The 19,740-nt window shown below is 48.4% G+C and overlaps 1 protein-coding gene and 1 non-coding gene across 4 annotated transcripts in view; both read right to left on the bottom strand.

The window, feature by feature from the left end:
• MPRIP (myosin phosphatase Rho interacting protein) overlaps positions 1-19,740 on the bottom strand; it is a 199,170-nt gene that overhangs the window by 145,060 nt on the left and 34,370 nt on the right. For all 3 annotated transcript variants that reach the window (XM_028132129.2, XM_008156170.3, XM_008156171.3), the window contains exons 2-3: positions 9,631-9,708; positions 7,564-7,629 (exon numbers count right to left, since the gene is read on the bottom strand). In XM_028132129.2, the coding sequence (XP_027987930.2) occupies positions 7,564-7,629; positions 9,631-9,708 (144 nt within the window). The remainder of the gene's footprint in view (positions 1-7,563; positions 7,630-9,630; positions 9,709-19,740) is intronic.
• On the bottom strand, positions 18,280-18,386 carry LOC114227976 (small nucleolar RNA SNORA17). The gene has a single exon (XR_003614070.1). It is a non-coding gene; the product is annotated as a small nucleolar RNA SNORA17 (small nucleolar RNA).

Below are 19,740 nucleotides of genomic sequence, written 5' to 3'. Positions count from 1 at the left end.
GGAGCCAGAAACCTAAGCTGTCAGCACTTGGTGTCCTCTGAAGAGCACGCAGACCAAGCCCTGGCTTTACACACAAGCACAGAATCCCAGAGTAACTTCTCTGGCTGGACCTTCGCATCGTATGGAATTGACAAACCCACAGCTGCCCCCAAGGAAAGCACACCCCGAGAGCTAAGTGTCTCCCTCGTATGTCTAGGGATGTGGGTGAGCTTAAGTCCTTGGCAGCATGGCACCTACAAAGTCATGCAGCTCCAGTCTGTCCAAACTCTGAAGGACTCTTTAGAGGAGAAAGGGAAGTCGCACAGCAAAAGGTGGCCCTTACTACCACACACCTGCCTCAGAGGCCTGGGTACAATCTTGTCTGTTTCCATGCGGGAGAGACCAGGGCCCATTTATTTCAGCAGACAGGGTTCAGGAGCATTAGACCCATCGCTTTCATTTTTTTAAGGAAGAAGATTATGATACATGCTCCAACCTGCTGAGGACATTATACTAAGTTAAATAAGCCAGACACAGAAGGACAAATACTATATGGTGCCACTTATATGAAGAACATAGGGAAAATATTCAGATTTAGAAAGTAGAATGGGACTGCTAGGGGCTGGGGGGAGGGGAACTGAGGAGTTAGTATTTATCAGAAATAGTGTTTCCGTTTTGCAAGATGAAAAGAATTCTGCAGATGGATGGGGGTGATGGTTGCACAACAATGTGAATGTGCTTAATGCCAAAGAACTGTACTCTTAAAAATGGTTAAAATGGTAAATTTGTTACATATATTTTACCATAATTTAAAACAAACAAAGCTTAGACCATCTTTCTGCCTGCTTCCAGCTGGAAAGGAAGAAAACAGGAAAGCAAGAGCCAGAGCGTCACTGCTCAGCCTGCTCTGCCTAACACCCAGCCCTGCTTCCTTCTGGACTTGGTACTTCCCGGAAAAGCCTTCCAAAAGATCTTTGCGTTCTGATGATGCCAGCAACTTAGCCTTACACCAGGCCCCAAAAGCCAAAAGAAGTGGCAGCCCGGCCAGTGTGGCCCAGTGGTTGAGCATCGACCTATAAACCAGGAGGTCATGGTTCGACTCCCGGTCAGGGCACACGCCTGGGCTGCAAGCTCGATTCCCAGTGTGGGGCGTGCAGGAGGCAGCTCATCAATGATTCTCTCTCACTGATGTTTTTCTCTCTCTCTTCTCCCTTCCTCTCCGAAATCAATAAAAATATATTTTAAAAAAAGAAGTGGCAGAATTTGGTACAATAATGGGCGGATTACAGGAGGAAAATAAAAGTAGAGGAGAGAGGCGGTAGTTTGGGGTTTTTCGATTCTTTACTGTGTCCACTCCTGAAAAACCAGAGGCCCAGCCCCCCGCTTGTCTGTAAGGCTGCCCTGAGCCCACCTCACCTCAGCTTGCATTTCTTTCTTTTTCTTTTTTCTTTCCTTTCTTTCTTTCTTTTCTTTCTTTCTTTCTTTCTTTCTTTCTCTTTCTCCCCCCCCCTCTCTCTCTCTCTCTCTCCCCCCCCCCCCTCTCTCTCTCTCTCTCTCCCCCCCCCCCTCTCTCTCTTTCTTTCTTTTTGAGCTACCTGGCCAGCATGGCCCCTCTTTTATTTATGTATGTATGTATGTATGTATGTATGTATGTATGTATTATATGTGTACATATCTTACCATTGTCCCCCCACCCCACTCCCATACATGCCCTCACCCCCCAGAGTTTTGTGTCCATTGGTTATGCTTATATACATGCATACAAGTCCTTCGGTTGATCTCTTATCTCCCCCACCTCTCCCTAACCTTCCCGCTGTAATTTGACCTTCTGTTTGATGCTTTACTGTCTCTGTATCTATCTTTTTGTTCAACAGCTTATAATTTTCTTTATTATCCACAAATGAGTGAGATCATGTGGTATTTTTCTTTCATGGGCTGGCTTATTTCACTTAGCATGATGTTCTCCAATTCCATCCAGGTTGCTGCAAATGGTAGGAATTCCTTCTTTTTTATGGCAGCATAGTATTCCATTGTGTAGATGTACCACAGTTTTCTGATCCAGTCATCTGCTGACGGGCACCTAGGCTGTTTCCAAATCTTTGCTATTGTAAATTGTGCTGCTATGAACATAGGGTGCATATATCCTTTCTTATTGGTGTTTCCAGTTTCCTAGGATATATTCCTAGGAGTGGGATTACTGGGTCAAATGGGAGTTCCATTTTTAGTTTTTTGAGGAAACTCCATACTGTTCTCCACAGTGGCTGCATCAGTCTGCATTCCCACCAGCAGTGCACGAGGGTTCCTATTTCTCCGCATCCTCTCCAACACTTGTCGTTTGTTGATTTGTTGATGATAGCCATTCTGACAGGTGTAAGATGGTACCGCATTGTTGTTTTGATTTGCATCTCTCGGATAATTAGTGACTTTGAGCATGTTTTCATGTGTCTCTTGGCCTTCTGTATGTCCTCTTTTGAAAAGTGTCTATTTAGGTCCGTTGCCCATTTTTTTATTGGATCATTTATCTTCCTTTTATTAAGTTGTATAAGCTGCCTGCAGATGTTGGAGATTAAACCTTTATCAGTGATAACATTTGCAAATATGTTCTCCCATACAGTGAGATTTCTTGTTGTTTTGTTGATAGTTTCTTTTGCTGTAAAAAAGCTTTTTATTTTGATGTAGTCCCATTTGTTTATTTTCTCTTTAGCTTCCATTGCCCTAGGGGCAGTATCAGTGAAGAAGTTCTTTCGGCATATGTCTGAGATTTTGCTGCCTGTGGATTCCTCTAGTATTTTTATGGTTTCCCGTCTTATGTTTAAGTCCTGTGTCCATTTTGAGTTTATTTTTGTGTATGGTGTAAGTTGGTGGTCTAGTTTCATTTTTTTGCATGTATCTGTCCAATTTTCCCAACACCATTTATTGAAGAGACTGTCTTGACTCCATTGTATGTTCATGCCTCCTTTGTCAAATATTAATTGAGCATATTTGTTTGGGTTGATATCTGGATTCTCTATTCTATTCCATTGATCTATATGTCTGTTCTTGTGCCAGTACCAGGCTGTTTTGAGAACAGTGGCTTTGTAATACAGCTTGAAATCTGGTATTGAGATCCCTCCTACTTTATTCTTCTTTCTCAGGATTGCTGTGGCTATTCGGGGTCTTTTTTTATTCCAGATGAATTTTTTGAGAGTGTTTTCTAAATCTGTGAAATATGCCATTGGTATTTTAATGGAGAGTGCATTGAATCTATAGATTGCTTTGGGTAGTATGGACATTTTAATGATGTTGATTCTACCAATCCATGAACATGGTATGTTCTTCCATCTGTTTACGTCTTCCTCTATCTCTTTTTTCAGTGTCCTGTAGTTTTCTCCGTATAGGTCTTTTACCTCCTTAGTTAAGTTTATTCCTAGGTATCTTAATTTTTTTGGTGCAATGGTAAATGGGATTTCTTTTTTAGTCAGCTTGCATTTCTTTTCCTCGTTTGGGAAGATTGCCTCACCTCAACACCCAATTACAGGGTATGTGGGTGCAGTAAGAAAAAAACTGTGGGTGCAGTAAGAAAAAAACTTCCCAAGTAAGAAAAAGTGATTCCTAAAAGTTAGTCCCAACTCAGAGCCACCCAGAAGAGAAAGGCAGCAGTCAGTCCTGAGGGCCCAGACCCAGCAGAAACCCCAAGCAGAAAGGCCTCTCAGAGCAGCGCTGAGGCAGACACGACCCAGGGACTGAGCCCTCCTCCTCTGCCTGGGACTCCTGGCAACCACAGCAACTGCTGTGTCCCTCTTGGTCCCAGCGCAGGGGCCCAGACAAGCCTTCCCCTGCCCCCCGCCATTGTTCTCTGGAGCCCTCTGGAGGACGTTCTTCCTTCTGCTAAGGAACCATTAAGAGGTGCACACACAATACACCTAACCCCTCTCCCAAACGCACCTCAGCTCCTACCTTCTCAAACTGAAAGCAGAAATTCTGCAACAATGCATTTACAAAGGGGGTTAGTTCAACTTAACAAATATTTACTTGTCTTTACCATATAAGCCTCAGGCCAGACAATGCAGAAAGATACCAAGGATTAGGGCCTAAGCCCAGCTGGTGTGGCTCAGTGGTTGAGACAATTTTCCCAAAAAAGGAAAAGAAATTTCCCAAATGCAACTGGGAGGCCACGGTTCGATTCCCGGTTAGGGCACATGCCTGAGTTGTGGGCTCGATCCCCAGTAAGGGGGCATGCAGGAGGCAGCCAATCAATCTCATCACTGATGTTTCTATCTCTCCCTCTCCCTTCCTCTCTGAAATCAATAAAAAATTAAAAAGAATTAGGGCCCAACAATGAAGAAAAACACACACACGTCACAATCTAGTTGGTAAGATAACATTTAAACAAACAAATAGTAATATTGTATAAAAGTCAAGTGACAATTTGAAAGAGATTGTGACTAAGTTTTAAGGGAACAGCCCAGCTATAAAACAGTACAAAAGTTAATACATGCAGATTAACTATGGAGGTCTAGGGGGCCGGGGGTCTCTGGAGCAAAGCTTGGCCGGGGTGGTAGCATCAATGGTGGCTACTGGCTGCTCAGAGCTGCTGGGCTTGGAGACCACACCGAGTGGGGCCATTGTCCAGGCAGGAGAGCCTGAGCATGCCACAGGAAGTGGTACCTATGGTCCCTGGGTAAAAGCCACGCCTATGCAGTTCTGCTAGCCCTGTGGTCACCTGATGTGCAGGGACACTTCACAGAAACTCCTTCATACAAGAAACAGGCCCACCCCTATTCCTTTCCTGGCACTTACCATACCAGCCAACAGGCTAACCCTGCCCCATCGCCTCTCTCATTCCCAGAAAATATGATGGCTGAGTCCTTCCGTACCTTTTAAGAACAGGGATGACAACAACTCATGTTTTCATTTTTAAAAATTTAAGTAAGTCATTGACAAGATCTCACTGTTTCTAAGCCTTGGCACTGCTGACCTCTGGAACCCGACACTCTCTTGTGGGGGGTGCTGTTCTGTGCATCATAGCACATCAAGCAGCACCCCTGACCTCCACCTACCAGGGCCAGTAGCAACCCCTTCTCTCCACACAGCTGTGAGGATCAAAGATGACTCCAGACAGGGGAGCCCTTAGAGGCACGTGGTCCCCACTGAGAAAACCTCCAGCATGGCTAGAATTCCACTCACACACACACTGCCTGAAAAGCTCTGCTCCAGGTCTCAGGACTCCTGCTGGCCAGGGCGAGGGAGGGCGTCTAGGCTTCAGGAAAACTGACCTCTGGGCTGGAGCTCCAGGATTCTGGATCATGCTCATCCGGCAAGTGGCCATGAAGAACAAGGCCTGTTACAAACCACTGGGGAACAGGAGCCTGCCTGTAAGCCACATGGGCAATGGCCGATGATGCTGACCACGGGCCGCTGGCACCTGACTGCCCCTTCACCCAACCTCTTCGTAAGTGCAACTCAGACGATTCCTTGCAACCTTGCCCAAACATAAGGGAAAATCCTTACACATGAAATGCTGCTTTTTCAAAACAACTGCCACGGTTGTTTTATTCACTCATAGAAATAATGCCACTTTCTTCCCTGGAGAGGCAGTGTATCTGTACTGCCCACAGTTTGGGCAGATCAGCACTAACTGGCTCACAGGGTCCTGAAGCTCCAAGGTCATCTGCCAGAAAGTAGCCCATGGCTCAAACTCTCAACTCTGGGCATTCCCCCAATGCCCTCCCTGCAGTCCAAGTTTTTCTTGAGGCTTCTTTCTTTTCTCACGTCACTAGCACAGCTCCACTTCTGCCCAACCAGCATCCAGGTTGCTGGGAGACCAAATTGTACTGCAAGGTGTCAGTCCTCAGGGCTCAACAGCTCTTGGGATGCAGCATGTGCTCTGCGTTTGTGCCCACACAAAGGTGTCCCCAGTAGCCACCCTCTTTGTGCCTGTGCAACTGAGCTGCAGGGAATAATGAACTGTGCTGGACTCCAGTTAGACCTACAGAAAGATTTCCTGACCAGAATAATCGATGTGCAAGGAAGTCCAGGGAACTCTTTTCGGGATGGTTCATTGCCCAGCCCAGTCCGAATATAACCCAGTAACCTGAGGCTCTTCTCTAGTTGCTAGTCTTTGCAGGGCTTCTGAACAGGTCACAGGCAGCGGGGAGGACACAGTGAACCAACCTCCAGGCTCCTAGCAGCCCAGTTCCTGCTCCAGCGCCGCTGCAGGCACCACAGCCAAGTTGGGAGAACTCATGGGGAGCAATGGCTCTGCCTCTACACCTGCCGCCTTTCCTCAAAGGAAACGAGTGTCCAAGTGAAATCAGTTCCCCCGCTCCCACCTCTAGCGAGTTCCAGCGCCCCATTAGCTCTCGCCTCCAGCCCAGTCACCTCAAATCACTCTGGATCACAGCTGTTTCCATGGTAAGAACTCTCTGTGGCCCATCCACATTGCACAAATATGCTCACAGAAAGAATGAGAAGGAAGAAAGTACTTTTTAAGAAGGAACCAATGAGGTGACAGTCAATAAAGAACTAAGTGTCATACCTATTAATTCCACACTAGATATCATACCTATTAATTCATCCCAGAAACAAAAGAGAGAAAGCATCACAGTACAAAGATTAGGACCACGCGTGGACGTGAACCCACTTATATTCACCTATTAGCTGCAATAAGCACCCTAAAACCCAAGTGTCCACATAGTGTGAGGCCCTTGGGTAGACAGTCATTTCTGCTCACACCTCTAGACCCTGCTTTCACCCTTCCTGCAAAGGGATGGGTCAACCTATTTTACATGGTGTGACTAGATTTTCTAGGATAATCCCAATTTAAAAATGTTGTACAAATGAATGCACTCACATTCACATACTCAAATGGAACCAGAAAAGATGCTCAAATTCTCCATCTCCAACCCTTTATAAAGCTTGGAATTCAGTCATTCCTTAGTCAGGAGACCAATCTCCTTTAGAGAAAAAAATCAGTACACAAATGGGTAGAAAAAGAAAAGCCAGGATATTCTACCTGGTTGGTTTTCGAGTTTGCCTCTGGACCAAGAGCAATAAACACTCATCCAGACCAGGAAGCAGGAAGCAAACCGGGGGTGACAGGGCAAGAAGGACCTCTATGCCCTGGCTTAGTGACTACAAGAACAATGACAACCAGGAGGCTTCTGCAGATCAGTTGGATGAGCAAGACCAATTACAGCCATGGAACAGAAGGGCAATCTTGGGACTACAGCAGGTGAACACATGTGCCCAACTTCCACATGCCTGTACAGCACAGCCAGCCTCCCACCTGCCCTGCAGGTCACAGCCTGCTCCACTTCTCCTAAGAGTGCTCTGGCCACGTCCAGCTCCTAGAAGCCATGGACAGAAGTGATTTCCTCCCGCACTACTTACTCTCACCCATGACCACTGAAGATGCTTCAAACCAAAGGTCTAGGTTTTAAGGGTCAGCTCTAGCGTTACCACAAGTTCTTCAAAAATCCCAGGCTCCAAAACAGAAGCCCAAGTGAGAGCACACACATGTGTGCTCACAGATGATGCAAATGCAGCCACGATGAAGGGGCCTGGCGAAGCTGGAGACAAGGAGGGGCCGAGGAGGACACTCACCATCTCATCCAGGGCGTAGCGCAGGAGGCCGTGCTCGTAGAGGATGAAGAACCGCCGCTGCCATTTCTGCAAAGGAACACGGAGTGGGTGTTTAGGAGGGTTTTGGCCCTGATCTCCCCTGGCTGAGCCCCGGTGTCTGACAAACCTGTATTTAAAGAATGCCGACTCCACAGCTGCCATTTCTGAGGCAGATGGCAGGAAAGGAGGGCCCCAGGTGGAAGAACAGAGATTTATTATTCAGGACTGGGCCAGAGGAGCCCAAACCACCCAGTATGCTTCCGTACAAGTCACTGAGAATTAACAAGATGTCTGATTTGTTTTAATTGCAAGCTTCAGGAGCAGAAATGTCTCGATCACCTTTTGTATTCTTTAGGTACCCCGCACAGAGCTTATCACATGGTATGTGTCAGTATTTATTTTATGAATTATCTGACACGATATGGAATAACCCGAGAACACCAAGCACTGATCCCCCACCTCTGAGAAAATACAGGAAACTGCTATAAGAGGTTGTTCCCATGATCCCCAGGGGACGGGAGACAGGGAAAGAGCCAGCTCCAGTCCTCACTCAGAAGTGAGCTACCAAAATCAAAACTGTCGAGTGGGAACAACTAACTCCCATGTCCAGGGAGCATGCGGCTGGCACTAGGGACAAGGGTGGTCCAATGGCACTGACAGTGGAATAAAAAGACCCACGAGGGTATGTGCCTTCTTCATGAGGACCCATTACCGTTTTCAACATTTCAAAAAGCCCAACATCGTTCATACTTTTACCGGCATTAAGGCCACAAGAACTAACTAAAATATCACGTCTCTTTGCTTTGGGCCAGAATTACATCATTTATATGAATGGTTTCCCATTAGAAGCAATGACCTCAATATAAATGGTTCCTGCAGGCATTGAGGCCCAGCTCTCCCGCCTGCGGCAGAAACGGGACACGCACAGAGCCTGACAAAGAGGACTGCAGAGGACTGGTCCACGCTGGGTGTCCAGGGAGAAACTCTTCCTGACAAACATTTCCAAGGCACTATTTGTAGTCTCTAAAGACAAAGCCCATTCTAGAAGGAATCCCAAAGGACCCAGACACAATACAAGGTCTGTGGGGCCCACAAGCCCCGCCCCAGAGTATAGCATTCAGGCTGGGGGCAGCAGAGACTGAGACAGGCCAGAGGTTCTCTGAGTGAGCAGAGGATAAGAGGGAGCAGAGTTGGAGAAATTTTTTTATTTTATTATATATTTTATTGGTTTTTTACAGAGAGGAAGGGAGAGAGATAGTTAGAAACATCGATGAGAGAGAAACATCGATAAGCTGCCTCCTGCACACCTCCTACTGGGGATGTGCCCGCAACCAAGGTACATGCCCTTGACCGGAATCGAACCTGGGACCCTTCAGTCCGCAGGCTGACGCTCTATCCACTGAGCCAAACCGGTTAGGGCAAGAGTTGGAGAAATTTATAGGGTACAGGCAGCAGCACCTGGAAAAAGCATGTGGAAAAGGAAAGAGGTGATTTAGCTGAAGTCAAATCCAAAGGGGATCCCTGGCAGAGGAATAAAAACCTCTGGTCGGGGCAAGGCTGGTTTGACCATCTCACTGCTCCAGCGCCTGTGCACAGCAGGGACCAAGGGGCTGGGCCGCATGCCTTTCCTAGCACCTGTGTGCTGAATCCCTGGAAAGGGAGGCAGGGAGGAGAGGAAAGGAAGGAAAGGAGGGAGCTGCAGGAGGCAGGGCCTTGGCACTGAAGGAACTGGGAGCCTAAGTAGCATACCTGCAAACACTGGCTGAACTGCCCTTTTGACTTGTCCTTTTCCATTTAACTATTTCTAGAGTCAAGCTGAGCCATGACGCAAGCAGCACCATGTGAGAGTTTCTCATTGTGAAGGGAGCACCAGATTGAACTAGGTGTAATTGAGACGTTTCCTGTGAATACTCCAGGTCTGCCAAATGGGGGTTCCCTGCAGACCCTACCGTCCCCTAACTGGCTGTCAATCCTGCATCTCCCTCTTCAATTCTGTCAGTATGTCCCTCTCTGGTAACCTCCCACCCCGGGAGTTCATGATTCCCTTACCCGAGACCGATGTACTGGATTGTCAAAGTCAGTCCCATCTGGAGCCAAGAGCAGCCAGCCACCATAAATGGGTTTTGCCTAGAGGAGAAAAGGGCAGGTCATCAGTGGCCTTGGACCAGAGAGAGAGAGAGAACAAATTTCAACAGTCAAATTAATGACAAGTACTTGGGAGAAACAGAAGTCATCTCTGCTTAGCACATTCCACACAGCTCATCCCCCAGCCACAGGCTGAGTCTCCAAGAAAGATGTTTGACACAGAGGCTCATGGGAGGTCTGCAGCATCTGGTATGAAGACTGGAACACAACACTCAGCAGGAAGCTGAGAAAGTGCAGAGTTTAGGAACTCCTAAGAAACAGATGCCTCTCTCAAGTTCCCAATCACGCCACCAAGATCAGGAAAAAATGGCATTTTCTTTAAAAGCCATGTGAGTGCCCATGTGTGCCCGCACTAGCTATATCACATGAACAACAGAGTCCAAAGCCCTCACCCTGATGGTCAAACCAGGGTCTGGGAGAAGAGACACTGCTTTAGTGATCGCAGCTAGCACTGGCCAAAGAGCCATCAAATTAGTGGCTGTATGACCTTAGGCTGAAAACCCTTTGAGTCTCAATTCTCCCATTTGAAAGGGAGGAAGATGGATAATAATTTTATCTAGACTCCATGAAACTTATGTGAGGTTGGACGAGATAATGCAAAGGTGCATAAAATGGTGTAGCCACTGTGGAAAACAGGCTGGCAGTTCCTCAAAAGGTTAAATATAGCATTCCGTGCAACCCAGAATTCCATTCCTAAGTATACACATCCAAGAAAACTGAAAGCAGGTGCTTAAATAAAAACTTGGACATGAATTTTAACAGCACCACTACAAACAATGACCAAAAGGTAAAACCACCTTTAAAACCATCAGCAGATGAATAGATAAACAAACCTGGTGTATCCATACAATGGAATATTATTCAGCAACAAAAAGGCATGAAGTACTGACACACTACAACATGAAGGCATTAGGCTAAGTGTGAGAAGACAGACACAAAAGACCGCAGACATATTATATGATTCCATTCATATGAATAAGTAAATCCATAGACACAGAAAGCAGGTTAGTGTTGCTAGGACATGGTGGAAACCAGAGATGGGAGTGAATAACAGGTATGGGTTTCTTTCTGTGGTGATGAAAATGTTCTGGAATTAGTGGAGAGGACTGCATGAACTTGTGAATATGCTACAAATTACTGAATCGTACACTTTAATTTTATGGTGTGTGAATCCTATTTAAAAAAAAAGAAAAAATCTGAGCTCGGCTGGGCGTGGCTCAGTAGTTGTGCATTGACTTATAAACCAGGAGGTCACGGTTCTATTCCTGGTCAGGGCACATGACCGGGTTGTGGGCTCGATCCCCGGTCAGGGTAAGGGGGCATTCAGGAAGCAGCCGATCAATGATTCTCTCTCATCATTGATGTTACTATCTCTCTCTCCTTCTCCCTTCCTCTCTGAAATAATAAATAAATAAATAAATAAATAAACAAACAAACAAACAAATAAATAAATAAATAAAGTGAGGAAAAAATACTGAGTACAGTGTTTGGCCTACATGTGCTTAATAAATGTCATTATTATATTTTTCTATTCAAAGAGTCACCCTCATCTGAGACCCTGGCAGTAGGAGTTCAACATGAACTAAACGGTGCAGAGAGACACTCTGGCTCTGCCTCCCATTTAGCCACCACGGATGGTGAGAAGGGGTTGGAAAAGGCATAAGTAGGCCTATCTGTCCACTACCCTTTGGAGGGCTGTAACACAAACTAAAACCCACCTCTACCTTACATATAATGACTGATCTCTGGGTGAGCCTTCGGGGTCCTCCTACGATGCTTTTTATTTAATACTCTCCAAACTGGGAGGCCCTGTCACACCACCTCATCTTATAGCTGTGGAATCTGTGACTCAGAAAGGGAAGGTCACTTGCCAGAGGTCACACAGCATCTGGATGAGGCACGAACACTCTTTTTTCTTAGCTTCTGCAGGGTCCCCAAGGCCCCTAAGGGAAGCGCTGGCTTTTCCCCATGAACATAAACAGAGCAGGTAAAGGGGCTTTGGGCAAGGGGTGTGGAGTGGGCTGAAGAAAGTAAGTTGAGAGGCTGGCTTTGATGAAACACCGAGTGGGTGCTGGTAGGGAACCATGGGTTAGGGACACAACTCAGGAGGGCCATCACCTGGGTACCAAGGCAAATCCATAGTGACAAGTACCCAGCAGACTACTTAAATGCCAACAGCAGACCCCGCCGTGTCAGTAGGTCTAGGAGTACCCAGCAGACCCCGCCGTGTCAGTAGGTCTAGGAGTACCCAGCAGACCCCGCCGTGTCAGTAGGCCTAGGAGTACCCAGCAGACCCTGCCGTGTCAGTAGGTCTAGGAGTACCCAGCAGACCCCGCCGTGTCAGTAGGTCTAGGAGTACCCAGCAGACCCCGTTGTGTCAGTAGGCCTAGGAGTACCCAGCAGACCCCGTTGTGTCGGTAGGTCTAGGAGTACCCAGCAGACCCCGCCGTGTCAGTAGGCCTAGGAGTACCCAGCAGACCCCGTTGTGTCAGTAGGTCTAGGAGTACCCAGCAGACCCCGCCGTGTCAGTAGGTCTAGGAGTACTCAGTAGACCCCGCCGTGTCGGTAGGTCTAGGAGTACCCAGCAGACCCCGCCGTGTCAGTAGGTCTAGGAGTACCCAGCGGACCCCGCCGTGTCAGTAGGTCTAGGAGTACCCAGCGGACCCCGCCGTGTCAGTAGGTCTAGGAGTACCCAGCGGACCCCGCCGTGTCAGTAGGTCTAGGAGTACCCAGCGGACCCCGCCGTGTCAGTAGGTCTAGGAGTATCAGCAGACCCCGCCGTGTCAGTAGGTCTAGGAGTACCCAGCGGACCCCGCCGTGTCAGTAGGTCTAGGAGTACCCAGCGGACCCCGCCGTGTCAGTAGGTCTAGGAGTACCCAGCAGACCCCGCCGTGTCGGTAGGCCTAGGAGTACCCAGCAGACCCCGCCGTGTCAGTAGGTCTAGGAGTACCCAGCAGACCCCGCCGTGTCGGCAGGCCTAGGAGTACTCAGTAGACCCCGTTGTGTCGGCAGGCCTAGGAGTACCCAGCGGACCCTGCCGCGTCGGCAGGCCTAGGAGTACCCAGCGGACCCCGCCGCGTCGGTAGGCCTAGGAGTACCCAGCGGACCCCGCCGTGTCAGTAGGCCTAGGAGTACCCAGCAGACCCCGCCGTGTCAGTAGGCCTAGGAGTACCCAGCAGACCCCGCCGTGTCGGTAGGTCTAGGAGTACCCAGCAGACCCCGCCGTGTCAGTAGGCCTAGGAGTACCCAGCAGACCCCGCCGTGTCGGTAGGCCTAGGAGTACCCAGCAGACCCCATTGTGTCGGTAGGCCTAGGAGTACCCAGCAGACCCCGCCGTGTCAGTAGGCCTAGGAGTACCCAGCAGACCCCGCCGTGTCGGTAGGCCTAGGAGTACCCAGCAGACCCCGCCGTGTCGGTAGGCCTAGGAGTACCCAGCAGACCCCGCCGTGTCGGTAGGTCTAGGAGTACCCAGCAGACCCCGTTGTGTCGGTAGGCCTAGGAGTACCCAGCAGACCCCGCCGTGTCGGTAGGTCTAGGAGTACCCAGCAGACCCCGTTGTGTCGGTAGGCCTAGGAGTACCCAGCAGACCCCGCCGTGTCGGTAGGTCTAGGAGTACCCAGCAGACCCCGCCGTGTCGGCAGGCCTAGGAGTACCCAGCAGACCCCGCCGTGTCAGTAGGCCTAGGAGTACCCAGCAGAACCCATTGTGTCGGTAGGCCTAGGAGTACCCAGCAGACCCCGCCGTGTCGGTAGGTCTAGGAGTACCCAGCAGACCCCGCCGTGTCAGTAGGCCTAGGAGTACCCAGCAGACCCCGCCGTGTCGGTAGGCCTAGGAGTACCCAGCAGACCCCGCCGTGTCGGTAGGCCTAGGAGTACCCAGCAGACCCCATTGTGTCGGTAGGCCTAGGAGTACCCAGCAGACCCCGCCGTGTCAGTAGGTCTAGGAGTACCCAGCAGACCCCGCCGTGTCAGTAGGTCTAGGAGTACCCAGCAGACCCCGCCGTGTCGGTAGGTCTAGGAGTACCCAGCAGACCCCGCCGTGTCAGTAGGCCTAGGAGTACCCAGCAGACCCCGTTGTGTCGGTAGGCCTAGGAGTACCCAGCAGACCCCGTTGTGTCGGTAGGTCTAGGAGTACCCAGCAGACCCCGCCGTGTCGGCAGGCCTAGGAGTACCCAGCGGACCCCGCCGTGTCAGTAGGTCTAGGAGTACCCAGCGGACCCCGCCGTGTCAGTAGGTCTAGGAGTACCCAGCGGACCCCGCCGTGTCAGTAGGTCTAGGAGTACCCAGCGGACCCCGCCGTGTCAGTAGGTCTAGGAGTACCCAGCGGACCCCGCCGTGTCAGTAGGTCTAGGAGTACCCAGCGGACCCCGCCGTGTCAGTAGGTCTAGGAGTATCCAGCGGACCCCGCCGTGTCAGTAGGTCTAGGAGTACCCAGCAGACCCCGCCGTGTCGGTAGGTCTAGGAGTACCCAGCAGACCCCGCCGTGTCGGCAGGCCTAGGAGTACTCAGTAGACCCCGTTGTGTCGGCAGGCCTAGGAGTACCCAGCGGACCCTGCCGTGTCGGCAGGCCTAGGAGTACCCAGCAGACCCCGCCGTGTCGGTAGGCCTAGGAGTACCCAGCGGACCCCGCCGTGTCGGCAGGCCTAGGAGTACCCAGCAGACCCCGTTGTGTCGGTAGGCCTAGGAGTACCCAGCGGACCCTGCCGTGTCGGCAGGCCTAGGAGTACCCAGTAGACCCCGTTGTGTCGGCAGGCCTAGGAGTACCCAGCAGAGCCTGTCCCCCCGGACGGGAGGCTCACAGCAGTTCTGTGAGGCAGCAATCCTCCCTCTCAATCCTCGCCTTCTTTCCTGGGCGTGGCCTCCGGCAGACGGAAGGCATTCCCTTCCAGAGAACCCAGAACAACTTGAAATGTAGACACCCCAAGGAAGCTAGCCCCGGGGAACATGCTCTAAAAACCCATGCTAGCTAGTGCTGTTTTCTGGCTGGGTGGCTGGTTTTTGTTTGTCTGTGTTTTTTGTGGGGTGGGGGCGTGCAGGAGAAGCAGATATCTGTTGTGGATAATGAGGATCCAAGCTGGGCTGTATGGAACAAAGATGGACTGAGTTTTGTTTCAAGCAGGCTTCCCTGGCTAACCCCCATGTAAAAGCCGCCACATGAAAGCACCCCTGGGCCTGCTTCCTTTCCGATTCCACAGCTTCCCTCACCCCGTCACCGGCCCAACACAGCAGAGGCTGCACCTCTTTCCGGCTCCTCTCTGGGAAGAGTCGGGGTGGACTGCACCCAAAGCCTTTCCAAAAACGGTTCCCTGAAACGTCTCCTCCTGGACTATGGGATAGACATAATTTCCCTATTCCTTCTAAGTACAAATAAAACCCCGGGCATTGGATATAAGACAAAACAGAAGACTCTGAAAGTGAAGAGAAGGCACGCAGGATGGACACTTCAGAACCCAAGAAACAAGGAGGTGCATGCCTGGTTTTCTCTTTGCCTCCCTGTCCCAGACGGGGGACTGCAGGAGCAGGCAACCTGGAAATGCCAATGGGCCAAAAGAAAAGCCTGCTCTCTCAAGCCAAAGAGCCAGGGAAGGAACAGCGTGGCAAGACAGAAAACTCTCAGACAATAACCACCCTACTCCAGCCAGACACCACAAGAGATGTAGCCCCACTCCCACAGCGCCAACAAGGGCTACACTTCCCCACACCCACTGCAGGCGCCCCAGCACCCAGGCCAGGGAGGTGTGAGGAGGCCAGGCGGGGAGCTAGGACTTCTATCCCCACCCAGCAGGTAACAGGCCTCCTCACTCTCCCTGTTGGGGCGATGTCAGAGGGGGACATATGGAAAGCTGAACTCCCTGCTCCCCCCACAGTAATAAGGCACTTCCCACCTGAGGTGTCAATCAGGGCCAAGTGAGGGGCCTGAACTTCCACCTCCACTTAAAAATAAAAGGCAGGGACTCGCCTTCCCCCACTGCAGCAGTGCCAGGAAAGTCTAACTGAAAGGGAAGGGCCAAACACAATCCAGAGCCACCTAAAATAACACTGTCAGCCTTGGCTGGTTTGGCTCAGCGGATAGAGCATTGGCCTGCGGACCAAAGGGTCCCAGATTTGATTCTGGTCAAGGGTACGTGCAGGAGGCAACCAATAGATGTGTTTCTCTCACATCAATGTTTCTGTCTTTCCCTCTCTCTTCCACTTTTCCTAAAAATCCATGGAAAAATATCCTCGGGTGAGGATTAACCAAAAAAAAAAAGAGGAAGAAGAAAGTCATTGTCATACTAAGAATCATGAAAGTTGTAAATGGAATAAACAAAAACATTCAACAGAGGTTAACACCAATGTAGACGTATCAGAATTATCTGATGACCATTTTAAAGCAGCCATGCTAAAATGATTCCGTAAGAAATTATGAACATGCTTAGAATAAACTAAACCACAAAAAGCCTCAGCAAAGGAACAGGAGATACAAGCATCAAAAGGAAATTTTTATTTTTAAATTTTTTCCATTACCTTTTATCCCCTCTATGCCCTCTACCACCTCCTCCCATCTCCCTCCACCTCCACAATCACCACACTGTTGTCCATGTCCATGATTTCTCTCTATTTTTTTGAAAAGGAGATTTTAAACTGAAAAATACAGTAACTGAAATAAAAAGATCAACAGATAGACTCAACAGCAAAATAATGGGAACCAAGGGAAGAATCAGTGAACTGTGAGACAAAATAATAGAAACTATCCAATCAGACAACGGGGAGAAAACAGACTGAAAAAATAAGAGAAGAATAGAATCTTAGAGACCTGTGGGTCTGTAACAAAAGCTCTAACATTTGTGTCATCAGAGTCTCAGAAGGAGGGGAGGAGGATTGGGCAGAAATAGCACTTGAAGAAAGAATAGCTGAAAACTTCCCAAATTTGGCCAGAGTAACAACCCATAAATTCAAGAACTTGAGTGACTCCAAAGGATTGGAAAAAAAAAAAAATCCACACCAAGACACACCAAATTAAAGCCAAAGAAAACATCTTGAAAGCAGCCAGAGAAAAACAACAGCTATAGATAAGAGAAAAACAAATATAATGACAGTGGATTTCTCATCCAGGACTATGGAGACCTAAAGAAAGTGATACAATATTTTGCAGATGCTGAAAGAAAACAATAGTCAACCCAGAATCCTATATCCAGTGAAAATACCTTTCAGGAATAAAAGGGAATCAAGATATTCTTACATGAAGGAAAACTCAGAGACTCTGTTAACAGACCCACTCTAAAAAATGGCTAAAGAAAGTTCTCTAAACAAAAAGGAAACAATAAAAGAAAACCTGGATCATCATAAAGGAATCAAGAACATAGTAAGCAAAAATACATGTCATCAGCTTTCCCTTCTTTTCAGTTTTCTAAATTATGTTTGACGACTGATACAAAAGTTATAATTAACACCGTCTAATGTCCTAAATTATGTAGAGAAAATAGTTAAGACACTTACATAGGAAAGGATAAAGGAATATTATGGGAGGAATTTCTTTTAGTTGAATTGATAAAATGACACCACCAATAATAGACTGTGATAAATTATGTATACATAATGTAATGCCTAGAGCAACCACTAAAAAAAAATCTATACTGAAAAAAATCACTGTAAGCCATCAAAGTTATCATAAAAATTAAATTGTAAAAAAAAAAAAGTTCAAGAAGGAAGAGAAATAAAAATCAAACAGAACAGGAAACAATAATTATACCCTAACATAGCAATGATTATATTATATATAAATGGTCTAAGTACACCAGTTAAAAGACACAGACTGACAAAGCAGATTTTAAACAAAGACCAAACTATAAGAAACTCACAGATAGGTTGAAAAGAAAAGAAAAAATACATCACACACATAATGATCAAAGGAGAGCAGAGTTGCTATATAGCATCAGATAAAATGGATTTCAAAATAAAGAAAATGACCAGAGTCAGAAAGGAACATAATATAATGATAAATAGTCAATTCGCCAAGAAGACAAAGCAACCCTAAATGAATATGCCCCAAGAAACAAGGCTGCAAGGTAATGAAGCGAAAAACAGAACTCAACAGAGAAATAAAGCAATCCACAACATGTACTCGCACAGGGACCGTGCAGGCACCATGTGGAGCGCCCGCAGAAAGGTGGAAGGTCCTCCCTGTTTACAGGAAAGCAGCATAGAACTGTAAAACAGTGTCGAGCCTGGCCGGTGTGGCTCAGTGGTTGAGCCTTGGCCCATGAACCAGGAGGTCAGAGTTCAATTCCTGATCAGAGCACATGCTCTGGTTGCAGGTTTCATCGCCAGTAGGGACATAGATCAATGATTCTCTCTCATCACTGATGTTTCTGTCTCTCTATCCCTCTCCCTTCCTCTCTCTAAAATCAACAAAAGTATATTTTTAAAAAGATATTTCCTTAGAAAAGATACACACACACACACACACACACACACACACACACACACACACACACATATATATGCCATAATTTGAATGGTCCTATCACTATTGAGGAAATGGAATATGTAATTTTTGATGTTTGCTTCACCAAATGTCAGTCTATCAACCATCCAGACGTCCAGGGCCAGAATGCTGAGTGTAGGTGAGTCTCTCTCCTCCCTGCCTGCCACCTAACCTGCAACATCTCTAGGGGAAGTGAATATTTAATTTTTTAAATTGACTTTAGAGCGGGATGGAGGGGAAGAGAGAAACAGAAAGAGGGGGAGAGGGGGAGGGGGGAGGGAAAGAGAAAGAGAGGGGACAGAGAAAGAAAGAGAGAGAGAGAGAAAGAGAGAGAGAGAGAAACATCAATGTGAGAGAGTCACATCAATCGGTTGCCTCACATACACACCCCAACTGGGGATCGAACCTGCAACCTAGGTATGTGTCCTGACCAGGAATCGAACCTGTGATCTTCCGGTGCATGGGACAACATTCTAACCAACTAAGCCACACCAGCCAGGGCTGAATATGTAATTTTAAAACTCCCAAAAAATAAATCTCTAGATCCAAATGGTTTTATTGGAGAATTCTACCAAATGTTTAAAGACAAATTAACACCAATTCTACATAGTCTTTTCTAGAAAATAGAAGAAAAAACACTACCAATTCATTTTATGAAGTTAGTAACCTGATATCAAAATCAGACACAGTACCAAAAAAGAGGAAAGAAAAGGAACTATAGATCAATATTCCTCATAAATAAACATTCAATGCAAAAATCAACAAAATAGAATTCAACAACATCCTATATAATAAAGAGGTAAAATACAAATTGACCATCACTCCAACACACAAGATGGCCGCCACAAGATGGCCAGCAGGGGAGGGCAGTTGTGGGTGATCAGGCCAGCAGGGGAGGCAGTTGGCAGGGACCAGGCCTGCAGAGGAGGGCAGTTGGGGGAGACCAGGCCTGCAGGGGAGGGCAGTTGGGGGGGACCAGGCCAGCAGGGGAGGGCAGTTGGGGGAGACCAGGCCGGCAGGGGAGGGCGGTTGAGGGGGACCAGGCCGGCAGGGGAGGGCAGTTGGGGGCGATCAGGCCTGCAAGAGAGGGCAGTTGGGAGGGACCAGGCCTGCAGGGGAGGACAGCTGGGGGCAATCAGACCTGCAGGGGAGGGTAGTTGGCAGGGACCAGGCCTCCAGGGGACGACAGTTAGGGGTGACCAGGCTGGCAGGGGAGGGCAGTTAGGGGCAATCAGGCCAGCAGGGGAGCAGTTAGGCATTGATCAGGCTGGCAGGGGAGTGGTTAGGGGGTGATCAGGCTGGCAGACAGAAGTGGTTACAGGCAATCAGGCAGGCAAATGGTTGGGAGCAAGCAGTCCTGGATTGTGAGAGGAATGTCCCAGATTGGAGAGGGTGCAGGCTGGGCTGAGGGACACACACCCCATGCACGAATTTCGTGCACTGCGCCTCTAGTCTATATATATAAAAGCCCAGCAACCAAAACGACGAAACAACTAGAATGACCAGTCGCTATGATGCACACTGCGGTGGCCAATCGGCGCCCCGATC

The sequence above is a fragment of the Eptesicus fuscus genome, chromosome 20 (genome assembly GCF_027574615.1).
Source record: "Eptesicus fuscus isolate TK198812 chromosome 20, DD_ASM_mEF_20220401, whole genome shotgun sequence".
NCBI classification, from domain to species: Eukaryota; Metazoa; Chordata; class Mammalia; order Chiroptera; family Vespertilionidae; genus Eptesicus; species Eptesicus fuscus.
This window is presented reverse-complemented; position numbering and strand designations above follow the sequence as displayed.